The sequence below is a fragment of the Aphelocoma coerulescens genome, chromosome 1A, assembly GCF_041296385.1.
Source record: "Aphelocoma coerulescens isolate FSJ_1873_10779 chromosome 1A, UR_Acoe_1.0, whole genome shotgun sequence".
NCBI classification, from domain to species: domain Eukaryota; kingdom Metazoa; phylum Chordata; class Aves; order Passeriformes; family Corvidae; genus Aphelocoma; species Aphelocoma coerulescens.
The window spans coordinates 13,138,691-13,160,986 of record NC_091014.1 but is presented as its reverse complement, the minus strand read 5'-3'; the positions used below and the strand labels follow the sequence as shown (position 1 = coordinate 13,160,986).

General features: G+C 38.9%; 1 protein-coding gene across 2 annotated transcripts in view; it reads left to right on the top strand.

Moving 5' to 3' along the window:
* Positions 1 to 22,296, top strand: part of RSBN1L (round spermatid basic protein 1 like) — a 47,586-nt gene that overhangs the window by 2,210 nt on the left and 23,080 nt on the right. The window contains exons 2-4 of one of the 2 annotated variants that reach the window (XM_069035887.1): positions 9,449 to 9,562; positions 20,515 to 20,775; positions 21,094 to 21,158. In XM_069035887.1, the coding sequence (XP_068891988.1) occupies positions 9,449 to 9,562; positions 20,515 to 20,775; positions 21,094 to 21,158 (440 nt within the window). Of the gene's footprint in view, positions 1 to 9,448; positions 9,563 to 20,514; positions 21,159 to 22,296 lie in introns of both variants that reach the window. The other variant, XM_069035877.1, reaches the window with a different exon arrangement.

Sequence of the window (22,296 nt, the reverse complement as noted above, 5' to 3'; positions counted from 1 at the left end):
TTCCTTGAAAACTTACGCAAATGCAACAAATAAATTTTCAAAGGCAAATGATGCCTGTTTGGCACCTGAGTCTACAGATTTCTGTTTAGAGGAAGTAATTTCTAAAGCTAAAATTTTGTGGCATAATTTCCTATATAAAAGAAGAACTTTATTTTAATTAAACTGTGTATTTTTACAAAGAAGGCTGTGAGAAAGTGAGTCTTCTGCTGAGAGCTGCCAGCTTTTCAAAAGTTCAGTATTTGACTGTAGATTAAAGAACAGGTTTGTGCTGTTAATCCTGTGAATAATTTACTTTGCAGAGAGGAAAGGGAAAAATGCAGTTATGATGCAGGGAGAAAAGAATGGCTGGGGGGCAGGCACGTAGAATCCTACGTACAGAGGAGAGCTAAGAATGACATGAAGGTGGGTGGGTGGAATAGTCAGGACTTGTGCATTAGGAGTGCTGAAGCTGTGGCACAGACTGGAAAAAGATACCAGAGGGACTGTGGTTGCAGCATATAATGAGTGAACGTGGAAGGAATTTGAAATACTGACATGAAAGGAAAATAGCAGGCAAAAGCAGTATGGAGATGATTCTGATCTTGTTTTGGCGCAAAATATATTATACTTAGGTGCTGTTGAAAAGGCCAGGAAGGTTAGAGGACAGTAGAATAGGAGGAGAATGAAAATTTTAGGCAGCCTGCAGATAGGACATCGGTGAATTTAGAGGATTTTGGTAATTATAAAAATCTGAAAAGCTTGCACACACAGAATATATGAGGGGTGGGGAAGTAGGAATAAAATATGCTCCTTTAGGTGTAATGAGGTGAGTTTGTGGAAGCTGTCATTAGTGCATTCTAAATATCAACCTTGTGCAGGCAAGTGCAGCCTCTTGTTCCTGGAGTCTGCAGTTAGACAACCTTTTTGCTTTTGGTGCAGTGGAAAAGGAGCAACAATGTGGAGTTGATGGTATTGATCGTTTTTCTCTGCTAGCATTCAGAACTGATACACATAAGTGTTGCACCTGCCAGAAGAAAAATTGTGCCAGTGGGGAGACTAGAGGTGTAGAGGCAGAAATACAAAGAGATAAGCAGGTGGAATGGGGTGAGAGTTCCTTGCTTGTTTTGAGGCTCTGAAAATGGAAGAAGTCCATCCTCCTCTTTGCAGCCAAAATATAGATTCATTGCAGGGGGGTATGTGGGATGGAGTGGAATTCCCAGTTGTGCCTGTGAATGAGGAGGGGTCTTGTTTCTGGTCAGTGAGCTGTGTACTCTGCTACACAGAGCTCTGATGGTGTGAGGAGAAGAAGTTTTACCTTTGTGAGAGAGACTGATGGCCTGCACAGATCTCAGTACTAGAAAAAACGAGGAGCAAAGCTAGGGCAATCAGAAGAAGAATGGCAAAATTTGTCTCATGAGATTGTTGGGACTGTGGTACAGACAAGATAATACAGGGAATCAGGTTATGCAGTGATACGGAGTGAGTGAATGTGAGATCTGGCCTTGAGAGTAGTACCAATTGCATTTTCCTAATTTTAGTTTAATTACTGTAATGATGATAAGGGATATTGACACTGAGGAGGAAACTGTGAGATTTTTCACCTTGCATTCAGAAAAGCTGATAATAGGAGCTGATGTGTGTCCTTCACTTGCAGTAGTAATTACGATGTAAGAGAGCCTAGTTCTGAGAGGCACCTTTCTTTCCTAAGTGATAGGAAGATGTTAAGCGTGGTAATAGCCAAGATGTATGATGTGTTTAAAGCTTTTCAAAAATTTTTATGTTTTCTTCAAGTCTTTAAACTGTTTAAAGACTTCTCTGGTCTTTTAACTAATTGCAAAGAGTTTTAAGTATAACCAGGTCTTACAGCTTGTGATTCCATTAAATGAATGGAGTTCAGTGAACCCTTCAGAGATGATCTACCATGCAGAGAACCTGAAAGAACCTTTTGCTGGATGCATGATTTGTTCTGCAGATAACAAGGTTTAGGCTGTTTAAAATAAGCTCAAATTTCACTTGTCACGTACATTCTGATAGTGGAACTAAAGTTGTGCAATGTTTTTGTTTTTAAGACACGGTGTCAGTCTGACAGAAGTGGTTGCTGTTCATGCTATGACTCTGCTGATTCAGTTAGTCATTTAGCTGATACTCTGCTCTAGCAGTTCATAGTTGAAATTGTTTTCATAACAGTGCAAAGCTCAGCTCAGCCACTCCCCTCTTAATTAGACAATGCCTGTCCAAAAGCTTTTGGTTGCGGTCCCTATACTTGTGGTAAGGTGTAATCCAGTTGCATGATCCATCTTTTCTGTTTTTCTTGTCGTTTCTGTGTACAATTTCCCTTTCCCTCCTCCCCTTTTTTTTTTCCCAATGATCCGTTTGCTGATAAGATCGCCTCAACGTGCACGCAGTTGCAAAATGAGATTGACATCTTTTGACTTGCAACTGGGGATTCCCCATATGAGCAGGAAAGCTGAAAATGGTGCTGTAGCTCTTGTTTTTGATATTAGTCTATTCTTTTTTAACTCTCCTTCCTTCCCCCCCCTTCTTTCTGCTGCTGTCTTTGAAGGATAGATAAGATTAGATTTCAGATGAGCTTTTAGCAGTGATTCTTCTCGTAACTATTACCTTGTATTGTATGACTCTTCTGGGATTTTAGCTTTCAAGAAGTTAGACTTTTCAGTCTTAATAATTTTGGTTTGCATCCAGTGGGATGCTCATTTCGTAGTCTCTGTTACCAAAGTAGGTTGTAGAAAGTTTTGGATCTTCTTTTTCCCTTCCTTAGAACTGAGGCCATGCATCTTCCTTGTTAGGTTGTCTTTTTTTTTCTTTTTCTTCTGCTAAACATTTCCTCCTTCTGTTAACTTCTATTTACTTTCTTTTTTTTTTTTGTTTTCTTGTACTATGTGGCTTGACTCACTTCCCCCTCCTCTCTGCTGAACTCTTTAAATTCAGCAGTCATTTTCATGCTTATGAGGTCTCTTGGTCACTCTTGTCTGAATTCTTCAATATATTTCTATTTAGATACCCTACTGTAAGCAGCAATGTCTAGGAAGTGTTTAGGGTTTTAAGTGTTGTGTTCAGGAGGAAGAATGACTTCTCAAATTTCTTTTGATGCTTTGAGATTTACATGCAGCTCAGTTTTCAGAGATAGTAGTGACATTAATGTAAATATGCAATGTTGGGATAATTTGGAGCAGTGCATCTTTTTCTTAAGGGACCCTGAGCCCTTTTTAATAAGCTGACGCTTGCTAGGCTGAACAAAATCTTCCTAAGCTGGAGAACCATGCCCCTCCTGTACCCCAGAATCCAGCTTTGTGTGTAATTTACGCAGCAGAAATTTACTCTGATTTTAGAATACCAAATAATTTTTCTTAGTTGACACAAGATCAGGAGGCTGAAGCATTTGATCTGAAACCTCTTGTAGAGGCCTTGTTTGCAGCTGTCACGTTCTCTGTTACTGATTTCTGATGCAACTCCCCAGTGCTTGAGCTCAAACTTGGCTCATTCAGTTCTGCACGTAGAAGATCTCCTTAGAAGTGCGAAGCTTAAAGGAACTGGGAACTGTAAAGATTATATTTAAGTTTTTTGGAAGTGTTTTAATTCTGAAAGGGATCTGTCTCCCTTTCCATTCACTGAAGAGCTTGGGGAAATATTCTTGCCTGATAAAGGGATTTCTTTAGTCATATCTTGTATTCTAAACTTAAATTACTGACAGAAGTGCCAGCCAGATATTCCTGGTTGTTGGGATGTGAAAACTATCCCTTTTTTGATGATTTTTTTGTGTCATGGAAATACTATATGGGTTTGTCCATGTTCGTTAAGTTGGGAAACCTGCTGTACAGTGTACATTGTAGGATTTAATAAGTGCAGGTGTCAAAGCTCTTAACATGGTGATATTAAATGTACTTCATGATACCTGCATAACCAGTTAAACATGGCTTCTTGAGGTTTTATTTTTATGGGTGCTTGTTTAAAGTGAGGAGAGTGCCAATGGAAGGGATAGTGACTGGTGTTCTTGTATGCCATTCCTTATCCCCGCTTCCTTTCAGTTACACTGCTGGTGGTGTCATCCATATTGATGGTGTCCCTTAGCAGTAGTCTGTAAATATTTTGCCTCATGTGCAGTGACAGTCCTTAAATCAAACGAAGGAGAGAGAGGCAGAATACTTTGAACATAGTCTGTGACTGACTACTAAATGTGAGTTACCATCTGGAAAACTGATGCAAAGCAGCTGCAGCTTTTGGCATCTGACAGGGTTGTTCAGCTCTCCCCTTTCAGTGCTGAAATGGTCTTGCTTGTTTGAGCTCCTGCATGGGCTTCAAGGTGCAAATTTCCCAAGTGACAGCTACCAAGTTGCGTATAGTCCATCCACTAAAGAGCACTTCCTACTTGACTCATTCTCCATGCTCTTGGTTTACCTTTTTGTCTGTAGAAAGCTTGCAGCAGAGGCAAAGATCTGATTAAATTTCTGAAACCAGGATCTGTGAATTTATGTTCCTGTATTTACTGCTTAGAAAATCATGGCAGTCATGAGAAGGTATCTCTTGAGTTGGGAAACAGAGAACTTTTACTGTAGCCTTTGGATATAAATGGATATTTAATGTATAAATACAGTGTGTATCCATTTCTTTTGTTTATGTACTTAACCTAATATCCAGAAAAAGTAGCTTTGGAATTAGAGGAGGAAGTATGCATATCATTCTTAATCAATTCAGTTCATTGTATAGAATCGTTGTAAAATGAAAATATTTTTCAGATGCCCTTTAGAAAGGTGACATGGAACACATCATAATAAAATTCATTCTTGTCTGTATGTAGCATTTCTTTAATATACTGCTGTTGCAGCATTTCTTTTTTGTGTGGGTGTACTGTTTCTGTGACATGCAAAGCAAAGAATGTGGACTTTGTGGTGACACTCTTTATTGTGAACTTGAATGAAACATGTAGAAATCTCTTAATTCCTTGGGTGTTGTATTTTCTTGAAACAGGGATACTTATTCCTACAAAGCTCTGTATTTTAGAAAGGATACTTGTTTATTTACTAGAGTTGGATTTGGTTTGCAGGGCAAGGTTTTGGTAGCAGGGGAGATACAGGGGTGGCTTCTGTGAAAAGCTACCAGTGATGGTGGTAGCATCTCTGGGATTATATATTTTAAGAGGGGGAAAAAGTTACTGCAGAGGAGCAGTTGCAGCTGGAGAGATGAGTGAGAATATCTGAGCGGAGCAGCCCTGCAGACACCCAGGTCGGTGCAGAAGGAGGGGCAGGAGGTGCTCCAGGTGCCGGAGCAGATTCCCTTACAGCCCATGGTGAGGCAGCTGTGTCCCTGAAGCTCAGGGAGGTCCATGGGGGAGCAGAGATCCACCTGCAACCCCTGGAGGACCCCACAGTAGAGCAGGTGAGTGTGCAAGGGAGGCTGTGACCCCATGGGAGGCCTTTGCTGGAGCAGGCTCCTGGCAGGACCTGTGGCTCCATGGAAAGAGGAGCCCGTGCTGGAGCAGGTTTGCTGGCAGGACTTATGACCCCATGGGGCACCACGCTGGAGCAGGCTGTGCCTGAGGGTCTGCACTACATGGAAAAGGACCCACATTGGGGGTGAAGAGCTGCAGCCCCTTGGCAGGACTCACATTGGAGAAATTTGTGGAGTACTGTCTCCTGTGGGAGGGACCTCACACTGGGGCAGAGGAAGAGTGAGAGGAGTTGCCCCCTGCCCCCCTAAGGAGGAAGGTGTGACAGAGGTGACATTCGATGAACTGACTACGATCCCCATCCCCCTGTGTCACTCAGGGGGAGGAAGTAGAGAAAAATGGGAGTGAAGTTAAGCCTGGGAAGAAGGGAAGGACAGGGGGAAGATGGTTTTTAACATTTAGTTTTTGTTTCTCATTACCTTACTCTACTTTTGATTGGTAATAAATCAATATTTTTTCCCAAAATTGAGTCTGTTTTGCCCATGACAGTAGCTGATACTACATATGATCTCTCTTTGTCCTTACATCAACCCATGAGCCATTTGTTGTATTTTCTCTCCCCGGTCCAACTGAGGAAGGGCGCCTAATGTCCAGCCACAGTCAACTTGCTACAAGAGTAAGAAATAACTTTATAGTAATAGAGACATATTATTTTCCCCTCTGGCAGTAGAGCTTGAAAACTAAGGACTTGAACATAGCTCTTACTGAACTTCCATAGCTGATTCCTACTGTCCTTGGATTTATTTTTTTTTTTAATGCTGGTAGGGAGTATTTGCAAACTCTGTTTAGTCTGTGACCAGTTATTTCCTGAGCAGTGTATTTCTTTGTCAAAATCATATAAAGTAAAAGTGTGTGTTTTGATAGGTGGGACAAGCTTCATGAAAAGATAGATTTCTTTCTTTTTTGCCCTGGAATACAAATTATTTCAAACGGTTGCCTCTTCGTTTTAGTATCTTTAGAGGTATGTAAAGGCCTAGGAAGTCTGTGTATTTGGGCTACATTGTTTCCATGGGGGTTCATTTCATCCTGTTCCCTCAGCATCTCAAGAACCTTTTTTTATTTTTCTTTTTTATTTGTTAGGAGTAGTCTTGGTGGAAGCTAACTGCAGAATGTTCTGTGGACATGGAAAGCTTATCATAAACATCTTTCTACCTTTTACTACTTTGTGATCCTGTTGCCCTACAAATGAAATGGAGACCAGTAGTAGCTTCTACTGGTAAAGGTCAAAAAAGATGTACAAGAGCATTCCAGGTTTTCATGACTTCAACAGAACAAGTTTTTCTTGTTTTCCCTTGCCAGTGTCGCTCACAGCTTGTTTATTCTATGACATGTAGGTTGTAAATTGCTTAGTGTTGGAGGTATTCATTTTAAAGCAGGATTTTTGTGAGGAATGTTCATGTTTCTGGATGTCCCTGAGGAGAATAATCTGCAGAATTTCGTTTGAGCGTTGTGTTTGAATTCTGCAAGCCAGACTAGAAAATACTTATTAATACTCATAAACTGAAGATATTTGAACTGAGAATTAAGCTCAAATGTTAATTCAGCGAATAACTTTCATTTCAATATAGGGGGTTTTTTTAATGTGCAAATTTTTTTGTTTTGTTTATCTATTCTGTGAACTTTGAGGGAGGAAACCAGAAAATCTGTACATTCAAATTGAGCTTCTCAACTGTTTTTTACTTGCTTCAGGCTCTATACTGGTTTTGTTACAATACTGTGATTGCTAAAAAGGAAAGTTTACTCCAAACTTCTCTCAGCTGCATTTACATTGTATTTGCAATCACTTAAGGTACTATTTGCTTGTGGCTGTTGCTGGGGGATGTTACAGAACACATTTTGTCAGGAAGGTTTTGCCATTGACTCTAATTGCTTTGTAGATGTGAAAATAAACTGGAGGCTCTTTAAAAGGTTCTCTGTCCTTATGTGTTGCTTCTGACAAAACTAGAAGATTCATTGGCCTGTGATGCTTTTTATGAGCTGGCAGTAAAGGATTCTTTCAGTCTTTCTTTTGTCCTCTTTCAGCAAGACTCAACATTTGTATATGCTCTTCAATCTTGCTTTGATTTGTAAGTGAAAGCAGAAGTCAAGTCTGCCTCTTAACCATACAAAAATGCTGAGATAAAATCTAGGTCTTCCCATGATAGTTGTAATTCTGGCTGAGTTGAACATTCAGCACGGGTTATAAATCAAGCCTGGTGTTACTGCCTGCTAACTGAGTGTCTTTCAGAGCGTTACATTAACTCCTGTTGTACAGTTTACCCAATTTCATAGTCACGTTGCAGGGGATTTACAAATTAGAGATTCCTTTTTGGGGAGAAGCAGGTTGGAGAGGAAGATTTGTCTGTGTAACCTATTCCTGGAAAGGTTTGTGTTGCTTAGGAAGGCTTGTTTGTAGATTGGTTTCCATGGTCTGCTATACAAATAAATCTGCTTTGTCATCCATCCCTTTCCACAGAGGTGTTAGGGAGGCTGTTCTTGGACATGACTGTTTCAGTCACTTGGAACTAAGAGATCCTGTAAGTGCAGCTACCTTACTATATTTGTTCCAGTATAATTTCTGTTCTCTCCCCACTGCTTATCATGATCTGTAGAGAGGCAACAGATGTATCTCAATTGCCATCTCTTTTGGTTTTTGACTTGTTTTCTCAAGACTCTCCCTAAAATACATTCTTCTCTTCAACCTAACAATTTCGAGGGTTTAAGTTCTGTTTCCATGCTAGAATGCTCCTAAGAGCAAAGATATGAATGCTGTGGAATCATTGTTAGAACATCATATATGTGGATTACTGGCAGCTCTTTGCACCTTTATAAACATGCTTCCTGAGTAGTTTGGTTAGGGGTCACTCTACATGGCCTTCAAGAATTGAGGGCTTTCTTTGGTTTGGTTCTGAAATACCTCTGATTTGTTAGTAGTGAGCATACTTGCTGCTTCTATTTTATGTGAATGCTTAAGGAAGATTAATTGGATTTCTTTGCTTCCACTTGGGGTTTATAATGCAAGTACCATGAATAAAACATAAGGGCTGTCTCTCGGCTGTATTACTGAAGCATAACATTATGTAGAAGCTTGAAATCAGATTTCCTCTTTCCCTGCGGAGGTTAAAAAGCCCAGTAAACTCTTGGAGCAGGTATTGGCTTCAGGCCAGGAAACTAGGCATGGAGTGCTGGCTGCAGTGCATGTAAGCCTAGTAAAATCTGACTTCTCTAAAAGCCTAGCCTCATAAGTGAATCTCAACTTGGCTTGCAGAGATGACTGCTTGAAATTATGAATTCCTCTAGGTCTAGTATTTTACATGCAGAAAGCATGCCTAAAGGTTCTGCTTTTCTAGGGTTTTAAAAACCTGGAGTGACTTGACAGGAAAGTAAATGAATAATGAGACTGCTCAGGTAAGCTGTTGCTGATTGTAGGTAAGCAGGGGAAGTGCTAGTGAATTACATGTGCTGTGTGAATACAGCACATTTCATGTTTTTATTAATTATATCTGAGTGCTATTAATGCATTAGCCTGTGAATGTAGTATAAAAGATTTTTCAGCTGACAGATTAAGCCATCATTCCCAGGTATTTGCAAAAGTCTTTAAGTTCCGAGTATGTATGGATAGTTATGAGGTTTTCAGTGTAGATGTGCACCCAAGAAAATGCAAAATGTGCTCTTTTTTCCCTCAATTCTTATGTAATGCATGCAATTCCAATTTCAAGAAATGAGCTGGCTGCAGATGCAAAGTAAGAGCAGAAGATATAGAAGTAAGCAAAAATTACTATACCATTAACTTGCTGGGTTGTTGCATACTGCTACAACATAAGAGAAACAAAACTTTTCTGAGTTAAAGAAGCTTATGTTGGATTATGCAACAGATAAATATTAGCTTTTCATATTGTAAGTACTGGATTTCTTTGTAACTCCTCCTCTATATCCTCTTAATACAGCTTGCGTAAGAGTAATCAGAAACATGTAGTGACAATTAGTTTTCTGTTCTTGCTTAATTGTGAAATATTTGCATTTCAGCTCAAATCAAAGACAAAGTTAAAGAAAGGGAAAAGAAGCAAAAAGAAAAGAAGAAGCACAAAATAATGAATGAAATCAAGAAAGAAAATGGAGAGATCAAATTACTGCAGAAAGGTAGGTTCAAGCTATATAGTGGTTTTTCATTCTAGTGCTAAAAGTATTTTAGCACTAGATGGATACTGTGTTTTAATACTATGTTTTTCATTTAACTTATGCCATATTTCCTAGTTAATTGGTACAAGAGTTGCAAATTAAATCCTAATTGTATATGGTAATTTTTTTGTCAACTGTGATAGGTACTGGAAATTAAAAATAAAACTATCATCACAGTGTTGCATATGCAATAGTAGTAATAGGAAAGACCAGTACTTCAAGGAGCAATATTAATGATTCTTCAATAACTGCTGACAAGATGTAGGTTATAATTTTATATATTGTGGAGAAGAAAAATGAATGCATGCTATATTTTGTGTCTAATATGAATGGTACAAGACTGAGTAATTAAGGAGTTATAATTCAGGAACTTTGTCAAATACTAAGCAGTTGTATGCAACATGCAGTCTTAATTTTTGCTAATTTCTTCATCTTTGTTTTCTGTAATGAAAGGTAGTTAAGGTTATGTTCTCATGCGGCTTTGTATGTCCACTGGATCTTAGAGCTGTACAGTAGGTGATATTGGAAGGGATCTAGTCCAACTGCTGCAAATATGATCAACTAGAGCACGTTGCCCAGGACTATCAGACTCTCGGTTGCCAAGGGTGGAGGCAACAGTCTCTCTGGACAACTATGTTCAGATTAGATATAAGGAAGACTTTTTTTTATAATTGTGATGGTAAGAGACTGGAACAGGTTGCTCAGAGAGGTGACAGATATCCCATTCCTGGCAGCATTAAAGGTCACGTCAAAGATTGGGCTCTGAGCAACCAGATCTAATTAAAGATGTTCCTGCTTATTGCAGCAGTTTAGACTGGGTGGTCTTTAAAGGTCCATTCCAGCACAAGCTATGACTCTATTGTATGGTCTGTGAAGAAAGGCAGAGACTGCTGGGGCTGATAGGCCTAGGGAAGAGGAGGCTCAAGGGGAAATCTCATCAGTGTGTATAAAAACCTGGTGAAAGGGAATGAAGAAGGTCATTAACCTGTGCTCCACAGGTTTATTCTTTCCAGGTGCAGGGTTTTCCCCACCCCTCTGTTACCTTCATGAGTCCCCTAAGTTGGCCTGTTTCTACAGCCTCTCGAGGTCCCTGTCACTGGCAGTGCAACTCTGTGGTGCATCAGCTCCTCCCTCCAGTTTTGTATCAGCTGCACCTTGCTGAGGGTGTGCTCTGTCCCACGATGCCATTAATGGAGATGCTGAACAATACTGACACAAGAGATCAAGGTCTGGATTACACACGACTCTTTCCAGCTGGACTTTGTGCTGCTGCTCACAACCCTTTGAGCACAGCAGCTAAGCCAGTACTTGAACCACCTTACTCTTCACTTAGGTCATGCTGCATTAGATTTTCTGTGAGGGTGTTGCTTATCTGAGTAGACCAAATACTTTTTTAATCGGTTATTTTCAGACTCTGCTTTTGAAGTTAGGAACAAATTCCTGATATGTTTTTCTGTTACCTTGTCTACTGTAGGATTTCATTTACAAACCAGAAACTGAAACCCTCAAATCAAAACTTGAACTTCAGAATGTTCGTATGAGGTCAGAGACACAGAACCTGTAATTACTACGTCACGTATTACACTCTACACACAAGTAACTCTATTAACAACAGGGACAGCTTAAAACCTGTGTTGATCAGATCTTGGGGTATTGCCTTGAACGTGAGGATTGTGTAAGCTGGTGACTTCCTGTGAAAAGGACAGGTGTGACTTGTCGTTGCTGAGCATGGAAGGAAGTTGGTGGTTTAGATACTGGGCAACACTTAACTGCCACAACAGTGGGTTCTTTAGGCTTTGGGTAACAGCCCTATTTTATACTGGCTCCTGTTTCTGTTGCCATTCAGCAGATGAGGTGCAATCTGCAAAGACAGCAGGTTGTCTTACACCGATCTAATGAATGATACTTAATGGGGCTATTGAGCCTAAAATGGTGCTTTATTTTCAGGTTAATGTAAAAGTGCATATGCCCTGGGACTCTGCTAGAACACCTCCGCTGAGAAGCAGGATAGGTTATTTTCACAGGGAACAGTGCTGCAAGTGCATTAGATGCTTTACCCCTATTTCATTTGACTTGTTACCACTGAAGTATATTTTAGGTTTTCTTTAAGGTGTTGGCTGTTAAGTGTTTTGTAGAGGCTGTGTTTGGTTTGCCAGTATTCTGCAAAACTGACTCCTATTTCAGGGAAAGAAGGGAGTGAGTCAGGAGAGCAGAGAGTTATTTAGAGCAGACAGATTGTCTCCACAGGGTTTGTATCCTGTTCAGAGTGGCAGCTTTTGGTGTCTTCTGTGGGCCTCCGAAATCTGACTGGATGTGCTTGTATGTGCTTTGAGGTTTGTATAATATTTCCTGAGCTGTCCTGCTGATCTAACTTTACATCCTGGGCAAGAGAGAGCAGAGGCAGAAGTGCTTTATGATGCAGCTTGTATGTCAAGGTCAGTGTCTCTGACCTTTTCAAATATTAACTCTTTATCTAAGGGTGGCTTCTTCCTGTATAACAAAAGTTGAGCTTCAAGCCCTATTGTCTTCAGCTCAGGATTTACTGTGTGGGCTTTGGAACAAAGTTTTGGAATGAGTCTGCTTTTCATTTCTTTGGGTTTTTGCTTTTGTGGTTGTTTTTTCTATTTTTAGTGTGTATGTGTTTAGAGACCAACAGCACTGTGCCTAAAGACAGCTTATTTCTTTCTTCTAGGTATTAGATCTATATTGTAATAGATCTATTAGATCTATTGTAAAATGTTGCTCTGGCCATCTCTTTGTGACTAACTTTGGTTGAGGGATGGAGGTAACAGCCTACGTGACTTCAGACAGCTAAACTGGCTGTCCAAGGTCAAAGGTGCCTAGTTATAGAAGAGGTCAGTACTGAGGGACTGATGCTTTTTGTGGGAGTGCTGGTGCATAAGCCTAATTTTGGTGCTCTAAGCTGAATGTGGAAGAGTTTATTTATACTAGGAGGCTCTGGGTTGTGAGCTGTTCATCTGCCTAAACCTGGGTTGGCGTTCTGTTGAAAGCAGTGATAAAACTTGGCCATGTTGAGAAGGGCGATTCTTAAAAAGGGTTTTTCTGCTGTGCTTGAGGCTGCTGAAGGAAATGAGGCTCTTTCAGAGAGCGTGATGGCTTTTCTTATGAACCTAGAATGAAGGTTTTTTAATTGTCCTTTTGCACTTAAGGATGTATTCTCTGTAGATAAGGCTATAGAATTGCCTCTATATCTCTCTGTCTGCTATGTGGAAGGAAGAGCTCAGTTTTCAGACAAAAGCTGCTTGGCACATGCATATTGTTAAAAATTCAGAAACTCTAAGTGATTTAAACTTGTTTTTTAAGAAAAATCTGCATCGTAAATAGTTACCTTCTAGATATTGAGCATTTCATGCAAAAAAATTGCACGAATGTGATGTGACAAAGTTACTGGAGATCCTGCAAAAAAGGAAGATGATTAATAGGCTTGTTTGTAAGCTGTCCCATTTCTGTTTTTCATTTTAGAAAAAAATAGTCAGTCTTGTTTTTCTGATTATTTATATCCAAGCACAGCAACTGCTAAAAATGCAGTAGGAGAAATTCTTAGTGTATGTTTCTGCAAGATTAAATGCATTGCTTTATTGAATGCCAAAATCCAGGAAAGAACTGAACACAAACATTTTATTTGCTGGTATGCACATACGTAAATACAAATTGCTTTCTAAAACTTTTTAAAAATTATTCTTCTGGAAGAAATGACATTTAATTGTACATTCTTATGAACCTTTAATATTTTTTATAGATGGGTTTTGCACATGCGTAATCATAAAATCAGTATATTGAACACGAGATGAGTCTTTGTGTATCTTTGAGGAAAACGTTCAAGTATTTGTATGCAATGCTCTTCAGTTGAGGGAATAAGACTGAGATAAGAGTGCAGGGCACACAATCCACCACACTGATTTGTCTGTGATACTGAGTTTTCTCCACAGGCCTTATGCACCAAGTTACCAACTTTTACCAATAAAATGTATGAGTAGAGGGTAAAGCAGAGATGTCAAATGGGATGGAGCAAGTGGCAACTGGAGGGAGAACTGTGCTGTAAAGCTTTGAAGTGCTTTCTGCTGGAGCTGGGGATCTTGAGTTTGAAGCAGAGACTTCTGGTACATCAATGAGAAGTGAAAATGTTAGTTGTTGGTGACTGGGCCCTCCTAAAGTAAGGAAGTGAAAACTGATTTTAATTACTGGCTGCTGTTAAAAATGTTTGTGCCTTCCTGCTACCAGCTGTTAGCTAGAAAACTGTGGGAAACAAACAATTTAATGTTATTAAATTTTGGCTTTTGTTTTGAAATGTCTAAAGTCCCCCCCTAATAATTTTGGCTGACCTCAAAGTTGAGAAACAACTGCTTTGGTTGAAACAACTGAATAAAGTATTTGACTTCATGGCCTCTTGTTATTTAAAATTTCAGATCAAATGATCAAGCGCAACAAATAGACAAAACACAACATAAAATAAACTTCAGGTAATGTCTGACTTCTTGCAAAAGCTTACATTTGGAAGGTGTCTGTAATTAACCAGAGTTTAGACTATCTAGCATCACTTTCAATTACAAGTATGTGTCGTCTTGTAGTAACAGAGGACTGGCTTATTTGCTAAAAATTTGAACAGTTTTGAGTATCAGTCCTTATTAGTAAGTCCTGTGTCATTCACAGTGACAGGGATATTGGGGCACCACAAAAAATAAAGCATGCTGAGTTACCTTGAAAGATCTACCATTTCTATACATGTCTGCATGCAAGAATTATTTTTCTGTTTATGGTACGTAAGGCCTGGTGCCTAGAAGATGGTTAAAAGTTGTTTAGCAGTAGTTCTGATATTGCTGAGTATGTCCATCCATGAACAGAATGACTGTGGAATGGAATAACTTCCATTCTTTTGATTTCTTGAATGATACGGTGCAAATTTTGTAACTCCATCCTTGTGCAGATGCTGCTAACCAAGTACGAGCAGAAGCTGTTCTTAGTTTTTTTTATAGTCCAGTAAAGTGTGAGCTCTGTCTGCTTTTTAACAACAGATCAAGGGGAAGGTTCCTGTAAATGTGAATGCTGAGGGTTTTTCTACCCACCCCTGTCCCTGTTCGTTCTCATTCTTGGGGTCCTAGAGCAGTTCTCTGAGTCACATTAAATAAAATGTTTTCAATTGAAAGTTGTTAACTTCTCTCTCATGTTTCCGAACCACGTGGTGGAAAAAGCTTTTTCTTTGTAGGTGATTCAGTACCTGTTGTGTCTAAATGGATCTCAGGACAGACACTTAGAGACAAAGATGCCACGCACTTAAAAATGGGTGAAATTAGATTCCAAGAGCCATATGTATGTATGTACACACCTGTATTGTGTGTACTGGTGAAGACTCTCTGAAACACCTGTCTGGGAAGTTTTGGGTTGTGAGTGTGTGCCTCAGCAGAGGTGAATCCAGTTAGCTTGCATCAAGTACTGCACTGCAGTTCCCAAATATGGCTTAAAATGAAATAGTTTGGGATATCTCAGCCTTGTGTTGGGATCTTTATTTAAACTTTTGGATTGCTTATTTATGTTTTCACCAAATTCTATATGTCTGGTCTGGGGCAACTCGATTGCTGCCCTAGAGAGATGTGGAAAGCTGCTGTTCTTTTCTGGTGTCCATTAGCCAGGTCAAAGCAGCATTACTGGTTTTGGAAGAAGCAGTGCATTTTACTTCAAAGTATTTTGATATATGCAGCAGAGGGGAGTGACTGAATGAGTGTGTTTCTGCTCCTCTCTACAGCTAATGTAGAAGAAGAAAAAGAAGAAAGTATTTATTGGGCATTGCTGATAGCAATTCCAGTATTCCAGCAAGCTAACTCCTTTTGCTCTTGAAGTATTTGCAGCTTCTGAGCAGCTTTAAACATCTATTTCAGAGTGGATCTTTGAAATTCATCAGAGCAGAAGCCTTAGGCTAGAAATGTGCTTCCTTCTCTGTCACATTCTATTCAAGCTTTACTGAGAAAAGAGATTGTTTTTTCATTTTGTGTTTGTATTCTTCAGGAGAACTTCTGTATGCTGAAATAATTGAACATAAATACTCTAAAATTGGGCATATGCAGTTGTGTAAGCAATATGGAGAGCAAGTACCACTCACACTCATTGTAAGAGGACAGATGGAGGAAATTGTAGACTGATCCATATTACAGTTAAATGAACTAAAATTTTACCTTTAAAAGGTAAATTTTATAACTTTGATAAATTTAAAAGTTCAAGTTACAAAAATTTCTCTTTAGGTTTGCTAGGAAATTGATCCTGTCTCATAAATGTACTGTTGGGTGAGGTGATGGGACTTTTTTTTTTTTTTTAAACCATTGTTAAAAATTCAGCTTTTTTCAGTGCTGGGGTGGACAGAGAAGGTGTGAGTGACAGGGTAGCCAAGCAGAGCAGGTGGTTTGCTGCCCTGAGGAGGGGTGGGTTCTGGTACCCTTTTTGTCCTGCTCCCGGTGGTCTGTATGCTTTAATTCCTGTCTGACAGTGCTGTGAGCCAGTTCACTAATCCAGCAGCAGAGTGAATGGTTTTCTGCTGAGCCATTAAGTTACTGTGCAGTAGATGAGCATCAGTCAGTAGCAGCAGTGGTGCAGGACTGTGTGCCAGGAGCAGTGACAGAGGAGAGTGGTGGCTTGGATCGTCTGGCAGTGACCTTGTACATTGCTCAGCTGTATCATATCCATTTGAAGGCTGAATTAATAATTAAGAATGTCACATTTTTTCAGTCTTCCAATATACAATTTAATTTTAAAATATTTTGTCTTTGCAATATGGTGTATGAAGTATCTAAAAATAATTTTCTGTGTGTATATCGTTTGCTGCCAGTGGGGAAATGGAGTTTTTGACAGAATTTGTCTTGTGTATGCAGTAGCAAAACTTGTGTGAATTTAAAAAAGGCTCAAAACAACAAAGCAGTTTTTGAAATTGTGTTACCTAAGTCCTGCTTGAAGTGGTTTTAGAGAACTAAGTTTTACTCTTGTTGGTATGCAATTTTTTTCAGTCTTTAATTCTAGTAATGTTTTAAAAAAAGCCCATTTGGAATCCTTTTTATCTTCTGACTTCTGCATTTTAAGGCTTCTTTTCCACTTCAGTGGCATCAGTAGCTCAGACCCTTGAAGGAAGGGATTCATGTTTTGTCTCCCAAGGATAGACACTTAGCATTTTTCTCTCTTTCAGTTGCAAGAAGCAGGTCAGGGGGCCCCGCTACCTTCCATCATAGATCTTCGGGTGTTTTATTTTGTTACACAGCGTTTTGTTCTTTCAGTTGTTGTTGCTCTCTTGGTTTCCAAGGATTTCAGAATTAAAACTGATCTCACTTCCATCCTTCGTGTATATAGAGACCCAAAAAGTTCTGTGGAAGAGAGTTGTGCCCAGAAGTGAGAGGCTGTGGGCAAATATTATTCTGTTCCAAATTGTGTGCATTGTTTTTGCAACTTAGTGTGATTTGAGAAAGTGTACAGTGAAGAATTGTAATATTTGATATAGATGTAAGTGGCATAACCCTTTTGTCTTGTGTTCAGAAGTAAAAACAGTCTATATTGAAATCAATGTATTTAAAGCTGCGCAGAAGATTTCTTTTACATGCCTGAAAAAAAATTGCTTTAATCCTCTGGTTAAAAACTTTTATCTCTTCTTTTTGCATGAAAGCAAACAGAAGGAAAGATAAATATTCTTCACTTAAAAAAATGTCTTGGTGTAATTCCTTCTAGGGTTTTGAGTGCTTCCATAGATGTATACCAAATTAAATAAAATATACTTTTACAACTGGTTTTGAAGACAAACCTTTTTGGATATGTTCACGTGAACTTTGCGTAATTTGAGACTGATTCGCATTCTATCTACGTTTTTCTGCCTTAAAGGCATCACCTACAGCAATCATCCAGTTCAACTGTATGACCACTTCAGGGCTAACTTCAAGAGTTAAACCATGTTGTTAAGGGCATTGTCCAAATCCCTCTTAAACACTGACTGCCTTGGAGCATTGACCACCTCTATAAGGAAGCCTGTTTCGTTGTTTAATAGTGGAATTATTTTGTTTATTTAGTTGGTTTTTAAATTTTATTGCACAGCTGCATCTTGAAATACATTAAGTGATGGATTAAAGAAACAGCCACCACATATTACAGGAGCAGTTGAATGAAACTATGAAATTGATTGTTAGTAAAACTTCTCAGAAGATCAAATCAAAGGGAATGGGACAGATTGAAAGGGGAAATCAAATCATCTTCCTTCTTGTACTGTAGGAATGGAAGTCAGTTGTTTTTGTTGTTTTGCACAGATACAGATTCATACCCATCTTTTATATAAGTACTTTACATTTCAGCTAGTAATGATGGAATGTAATTTAACAGCTGGATGTTCAGCAAGAACATATAGATGCCGATCTTCTGCTGTTGTTTTAGGATTTTCTTTGGTGATTACAGACATACTCAAGCAGGAGATAGCAATTTGGCTCTTACCACAGCAGATAGTTTCTTGCTTTGAAGTTTGTTGCCATTTATATTACTCTGCTTGAACCCCAGTGAATATAAATTTCCATCCTTTCTCTGCCATACGTGAAGTCCCAGATCTGAGTGACTAGTTTCAACAAAAATCTGAGCTCCATTTAAAAACATGTAAAAGTGGGTTGCCAGGTAACTCCTGCTTCCCCCTGCATCACCTTGTTCCAGCATTTGGTGCTATAATTCCATAGTTTGTATATTCAAACTAATATAATATCTGCAGAATGCCTGACTTCTTTGTGCTCTCTGTCGGTATAGCAAAAATTTTTCATATTTAGGGTGAAACAATTTTAAAATGCTAAGTTGAAGCATTTTTAAGAGTTTGCAATGCCTGTATACTCGTGGATGCTTTCCAGTTATGTATTCCTGCAGTCAGGAGGAGGGGAAAAATGTCTGAGTCTGTATTTTGAGATTTGTATTGAGATTTCAAAGCCTGCAGTATGTAAATTCCCACTGTCACAAACCATTTCTTTGTTTTTATTTCCCCCTGACTGGAGCTGGTGCCATAAAGACACCATTACAATACCCCAGAATGTGAGCAATAGGTGATTTTTGTGAGGTGATAACATTTCACTCAAGTATCCTGCCACCCCGAATGAACTACTTTCAGGATTCCTCTAAGGTTGAGGTACTTAGTAGTTGTACATGTGTTGCTGCTCTTGCTGGTCTTTTCATGCATGCTGGACTTAAAGACTCTGGTCTTTCAGACAGAAGATATTAACAAGAGGTGAATATTGCATCTACCAGTTGAAGCAGTCCTGTTGCAGAGGTTTGATGCTGGATTTACATTAAATTTAGCCTAAGAAAGTACACACTTCCATGAAGATACTCTGCCTTTTGGCAGTTGAACTTAGTTAGCTAAAAGTGAAATTGTGTTCAGAGAGTGTGACATGTTAAATCTGATTCTGAGTGAAGGGAGTTTTTGTAGTTACTGACTGTGTGGATTAGGTTAAGAAATCCTAGAGCCTGTTTCCTTGTTTGGGCTAAATAAGAAATGAGCACTCAGGGTACTTCTTCCCCTCTCTGTGAGAAAATAGAGTCCAGGGAGATAACTAACTCTGCCTCAACTTCAGGAATCCCAGAGGTATTTAGCTGCTGTTACAAACCTCAAGAGGCTCAGAGACAGATGTCTTAATTGCTTTTTCTCCTTTCCAGTATCTGCATCTTCCATGTCCAACCTCTTAATCATCAGCAAGAATTTGTGATTCCATGCACCAACAGTTGTGGTCCCTTTTTTTTTCTTTTTTTTTTTTTTTTTGGTTGGTTTGTTTGTTTGTTTTTTGGTTTTGTTTTTTTTCTGGGTTTTTTGGCTTCGGGGTTTTTTGGTTTTGTTTTGGGTTGTTGTTTTTAAAGGGCTCTTGTGAGTTACTTGGGCTGATGATGGCAAGCTGAAAATAATCTACTGCAGCATAGTAGTAGAGACTGGCTAACTTAACTTCTGTGGATTTCAGGTTACTTAGTCTTGCAATGAAGTACAGTTTTTAAACTTCTAAGCTTCTGTGTTTGAACATGCTGGTCTTGAATCGCTAGGTGTGAATATAATTTTGTGCTGAAACATACCCATAAACTTCATTTTACTATGTGCTAAATCATTTTGACTGCTTGATCTTAAGGCAGTGTAGTGCTAGAAGTTTTTTTGGCTACCACTTCTATTACTTGCAAAAAAAAATAAACCCTCACTTGTTTAAAACAAGTGAGAACATTTACCTTGGGAATCACTTGAATATGTTATCCCCAAATGTGTAATTTCTGCCTTTAGGAGATTACAGTTTGCTTTCACTTCAGCTTGCGTATTATGTGAACTTGAAGCTAGTTTCTGTTTTGTGAGCATTTTCTGTAGTGTGTCTTTTGTTTTAATTTTATTTATTTTTTAATATGTATGGGGTCAGTTTTTAGACATTCCCACATGTACTTCTTCAACAAAGTTTATCTAGTTGTGAAAGAATAACCATGTAAAGCCCATCAGACAAGGTTGGTTCTGGCAGTGGCATCTCGTGGACAGCAGCTTGCTGCTGCGGGTTTATATCCCAGGACAGTTTGTAATTCCCTTGTTTGGCAGTGTTGGACAGCTGTCCTGTGATGTCTCTGGACTTTCTGGGACAGTAACTGCTAATGACCAGTCAAAGGGAGTGATGGACTGTGACTCATCATGAAAGCAGCCTTGGGAGACTTGGGTTATTGTGATGTCTTTTCCTGGCTGTCTCAGCTTATTTATCAGTTGTAATACGACCATGGCAGGTGTCTCTTACCCTCCTCACTTCTGGTAAGATACACATTTTGACCCTTGCTTTTGGTCTCTGGTCTTTGTGTGCCATGGTGAGGGTTTTGGTGACTTTGAATCCCAATCTTTAAATACGTATTTTGTATAAAAACATTCTTATTTTTTTCTTAACTCTCAACAGGTGGGAAGGAGAAACCAAAAACCAATGCAGAAGAGCTACAGATTAAAAAAGTTAAGAAGAAAAAGAAAAAGAAACATAAAGAGAACGAGAAGAGGAAGCGTCCAAAAATGTACAGCAAATCCATTCAGACCATCTGCTCAGGATTGGTTTCTGATATTGAGGATCAGGAAGCCAAAGGCATCATAGATGATCATCTTAAGGATTTCAATGGGAAAAATATGGATACCAAGAAGGACTGTGAGTCCAAGATACCAGAGAACAGTGAGTTTCCATTTGTCTCGTTAAAGGAGCCACGGGTTCAAAATAAACTCAAAAGGTTGGACACATTGGAGTTCAAACAGCTGATTCATATTGAGCACCAGCCTAACGGAGGTGCATCAGTTATCCATGCCTACAGTAATGAACTCTCCCACTTGTCTCCTGTGGAGATGGAGAGATTTGCAGAAGAGTTTGTGGGTCTGGTTTTTAGTGAAAATGAAAACTGTGCAGCTTACTATGTAATGGGTATTGTTCATGGGGCAGCTACTTATTTACCTGACTTTTTAGACTACTTTTCGTTTAATTTTCCCAATTCACCAGTGAAAATGGAGATTTTGGGAAAGAAAGATATAGAGACAACGACTATGTCAAATTTTCATGCTCAGGTAAGAGGTTATGCATTTTACTTTCTAAAGTTATACAATGGTTTCAAACAACTGTGAATGGGTTTTTTTAAGAGTAGTTGCTATTAGCTGTGCTCTGTGGATGACACAGAAACGAGAGTTTTCTTTAAGTCAGTTCTGTGGTATTGAAGAGAGAAGAGACGTAAAATTGTTAACTGAGACATAAAACCGGATTTTTGGGGGGAGGGGAAGTGTTTGCATGCTTGTGTGTGTAGGTTTCTTTGGATTTGTGTCTGTAGCTGAAGTTTAACCATGAGTTTTGGAGGGTTAAAATGGTTTAGCTGTCGTTTTCTGGGTGTCTGAACTGTAGTTTATCTGTTTGAATTTTGTCATAAAACTGAAATGCTTTAATACAATGTTATACATAAAAACTTGTGTAGGGCTCAGTTAAATTAGCTGTGTTTGTAGTTTGGGTTTTCTAAATCCATCCTTAAAGGAGAACTTGGAGGTTAATGTGGCTATTTGGTCCTTAGCCCTTTGCATTTCTACTCACTTGATTGGATTCTCTGGAAAGCTCTTAAGTTAAATGGCAGACTGACTGGCAGCTTTTGAATATTTTTTTTATTTTAAATTTTTTGGAGAGAAATGACTGTATACTCTCTTAACAACAGCTACTGATTAAACATCACTTCTGCTGTTCGTTAACTTGCTGTAGAAAATACATTTCTGTTGCATGGAAATTATTTGTAGCACTGGTTTTCAGGAAGAAAAAAATCTGTCTGATTTTTACCTTGATGATGTGGTTATTGCAAAAAGCCCCTACAGTGAGTATGAAACAACTTACGAAGAAACTCAATCCTGTTTTTAATTACATCAACTTTATCTCACAATTACCCTTTTAACTCCCTTATTTATGAATTTAGATGTTGTATGGATTAGCTTTAAACTGTTTTAGTCTTCACTTTTGAATTGCAAAGAGTTCAAGTATAAGTTACACTGTCATCTTTTTCATGAAAAACATGGTTTTTTTTTTCCTTTGGCTGCATAAACATTTGCATAGAACACTTGCATGTATTGACAAATTTCAGGTGTGTGTTATCCACAAAGATCTGCAGAACTAAAATGTTGCTGCAAGAGAACCTTTGCAGTTCTGGCTGAGAAAATACCTACTGCCATGGAA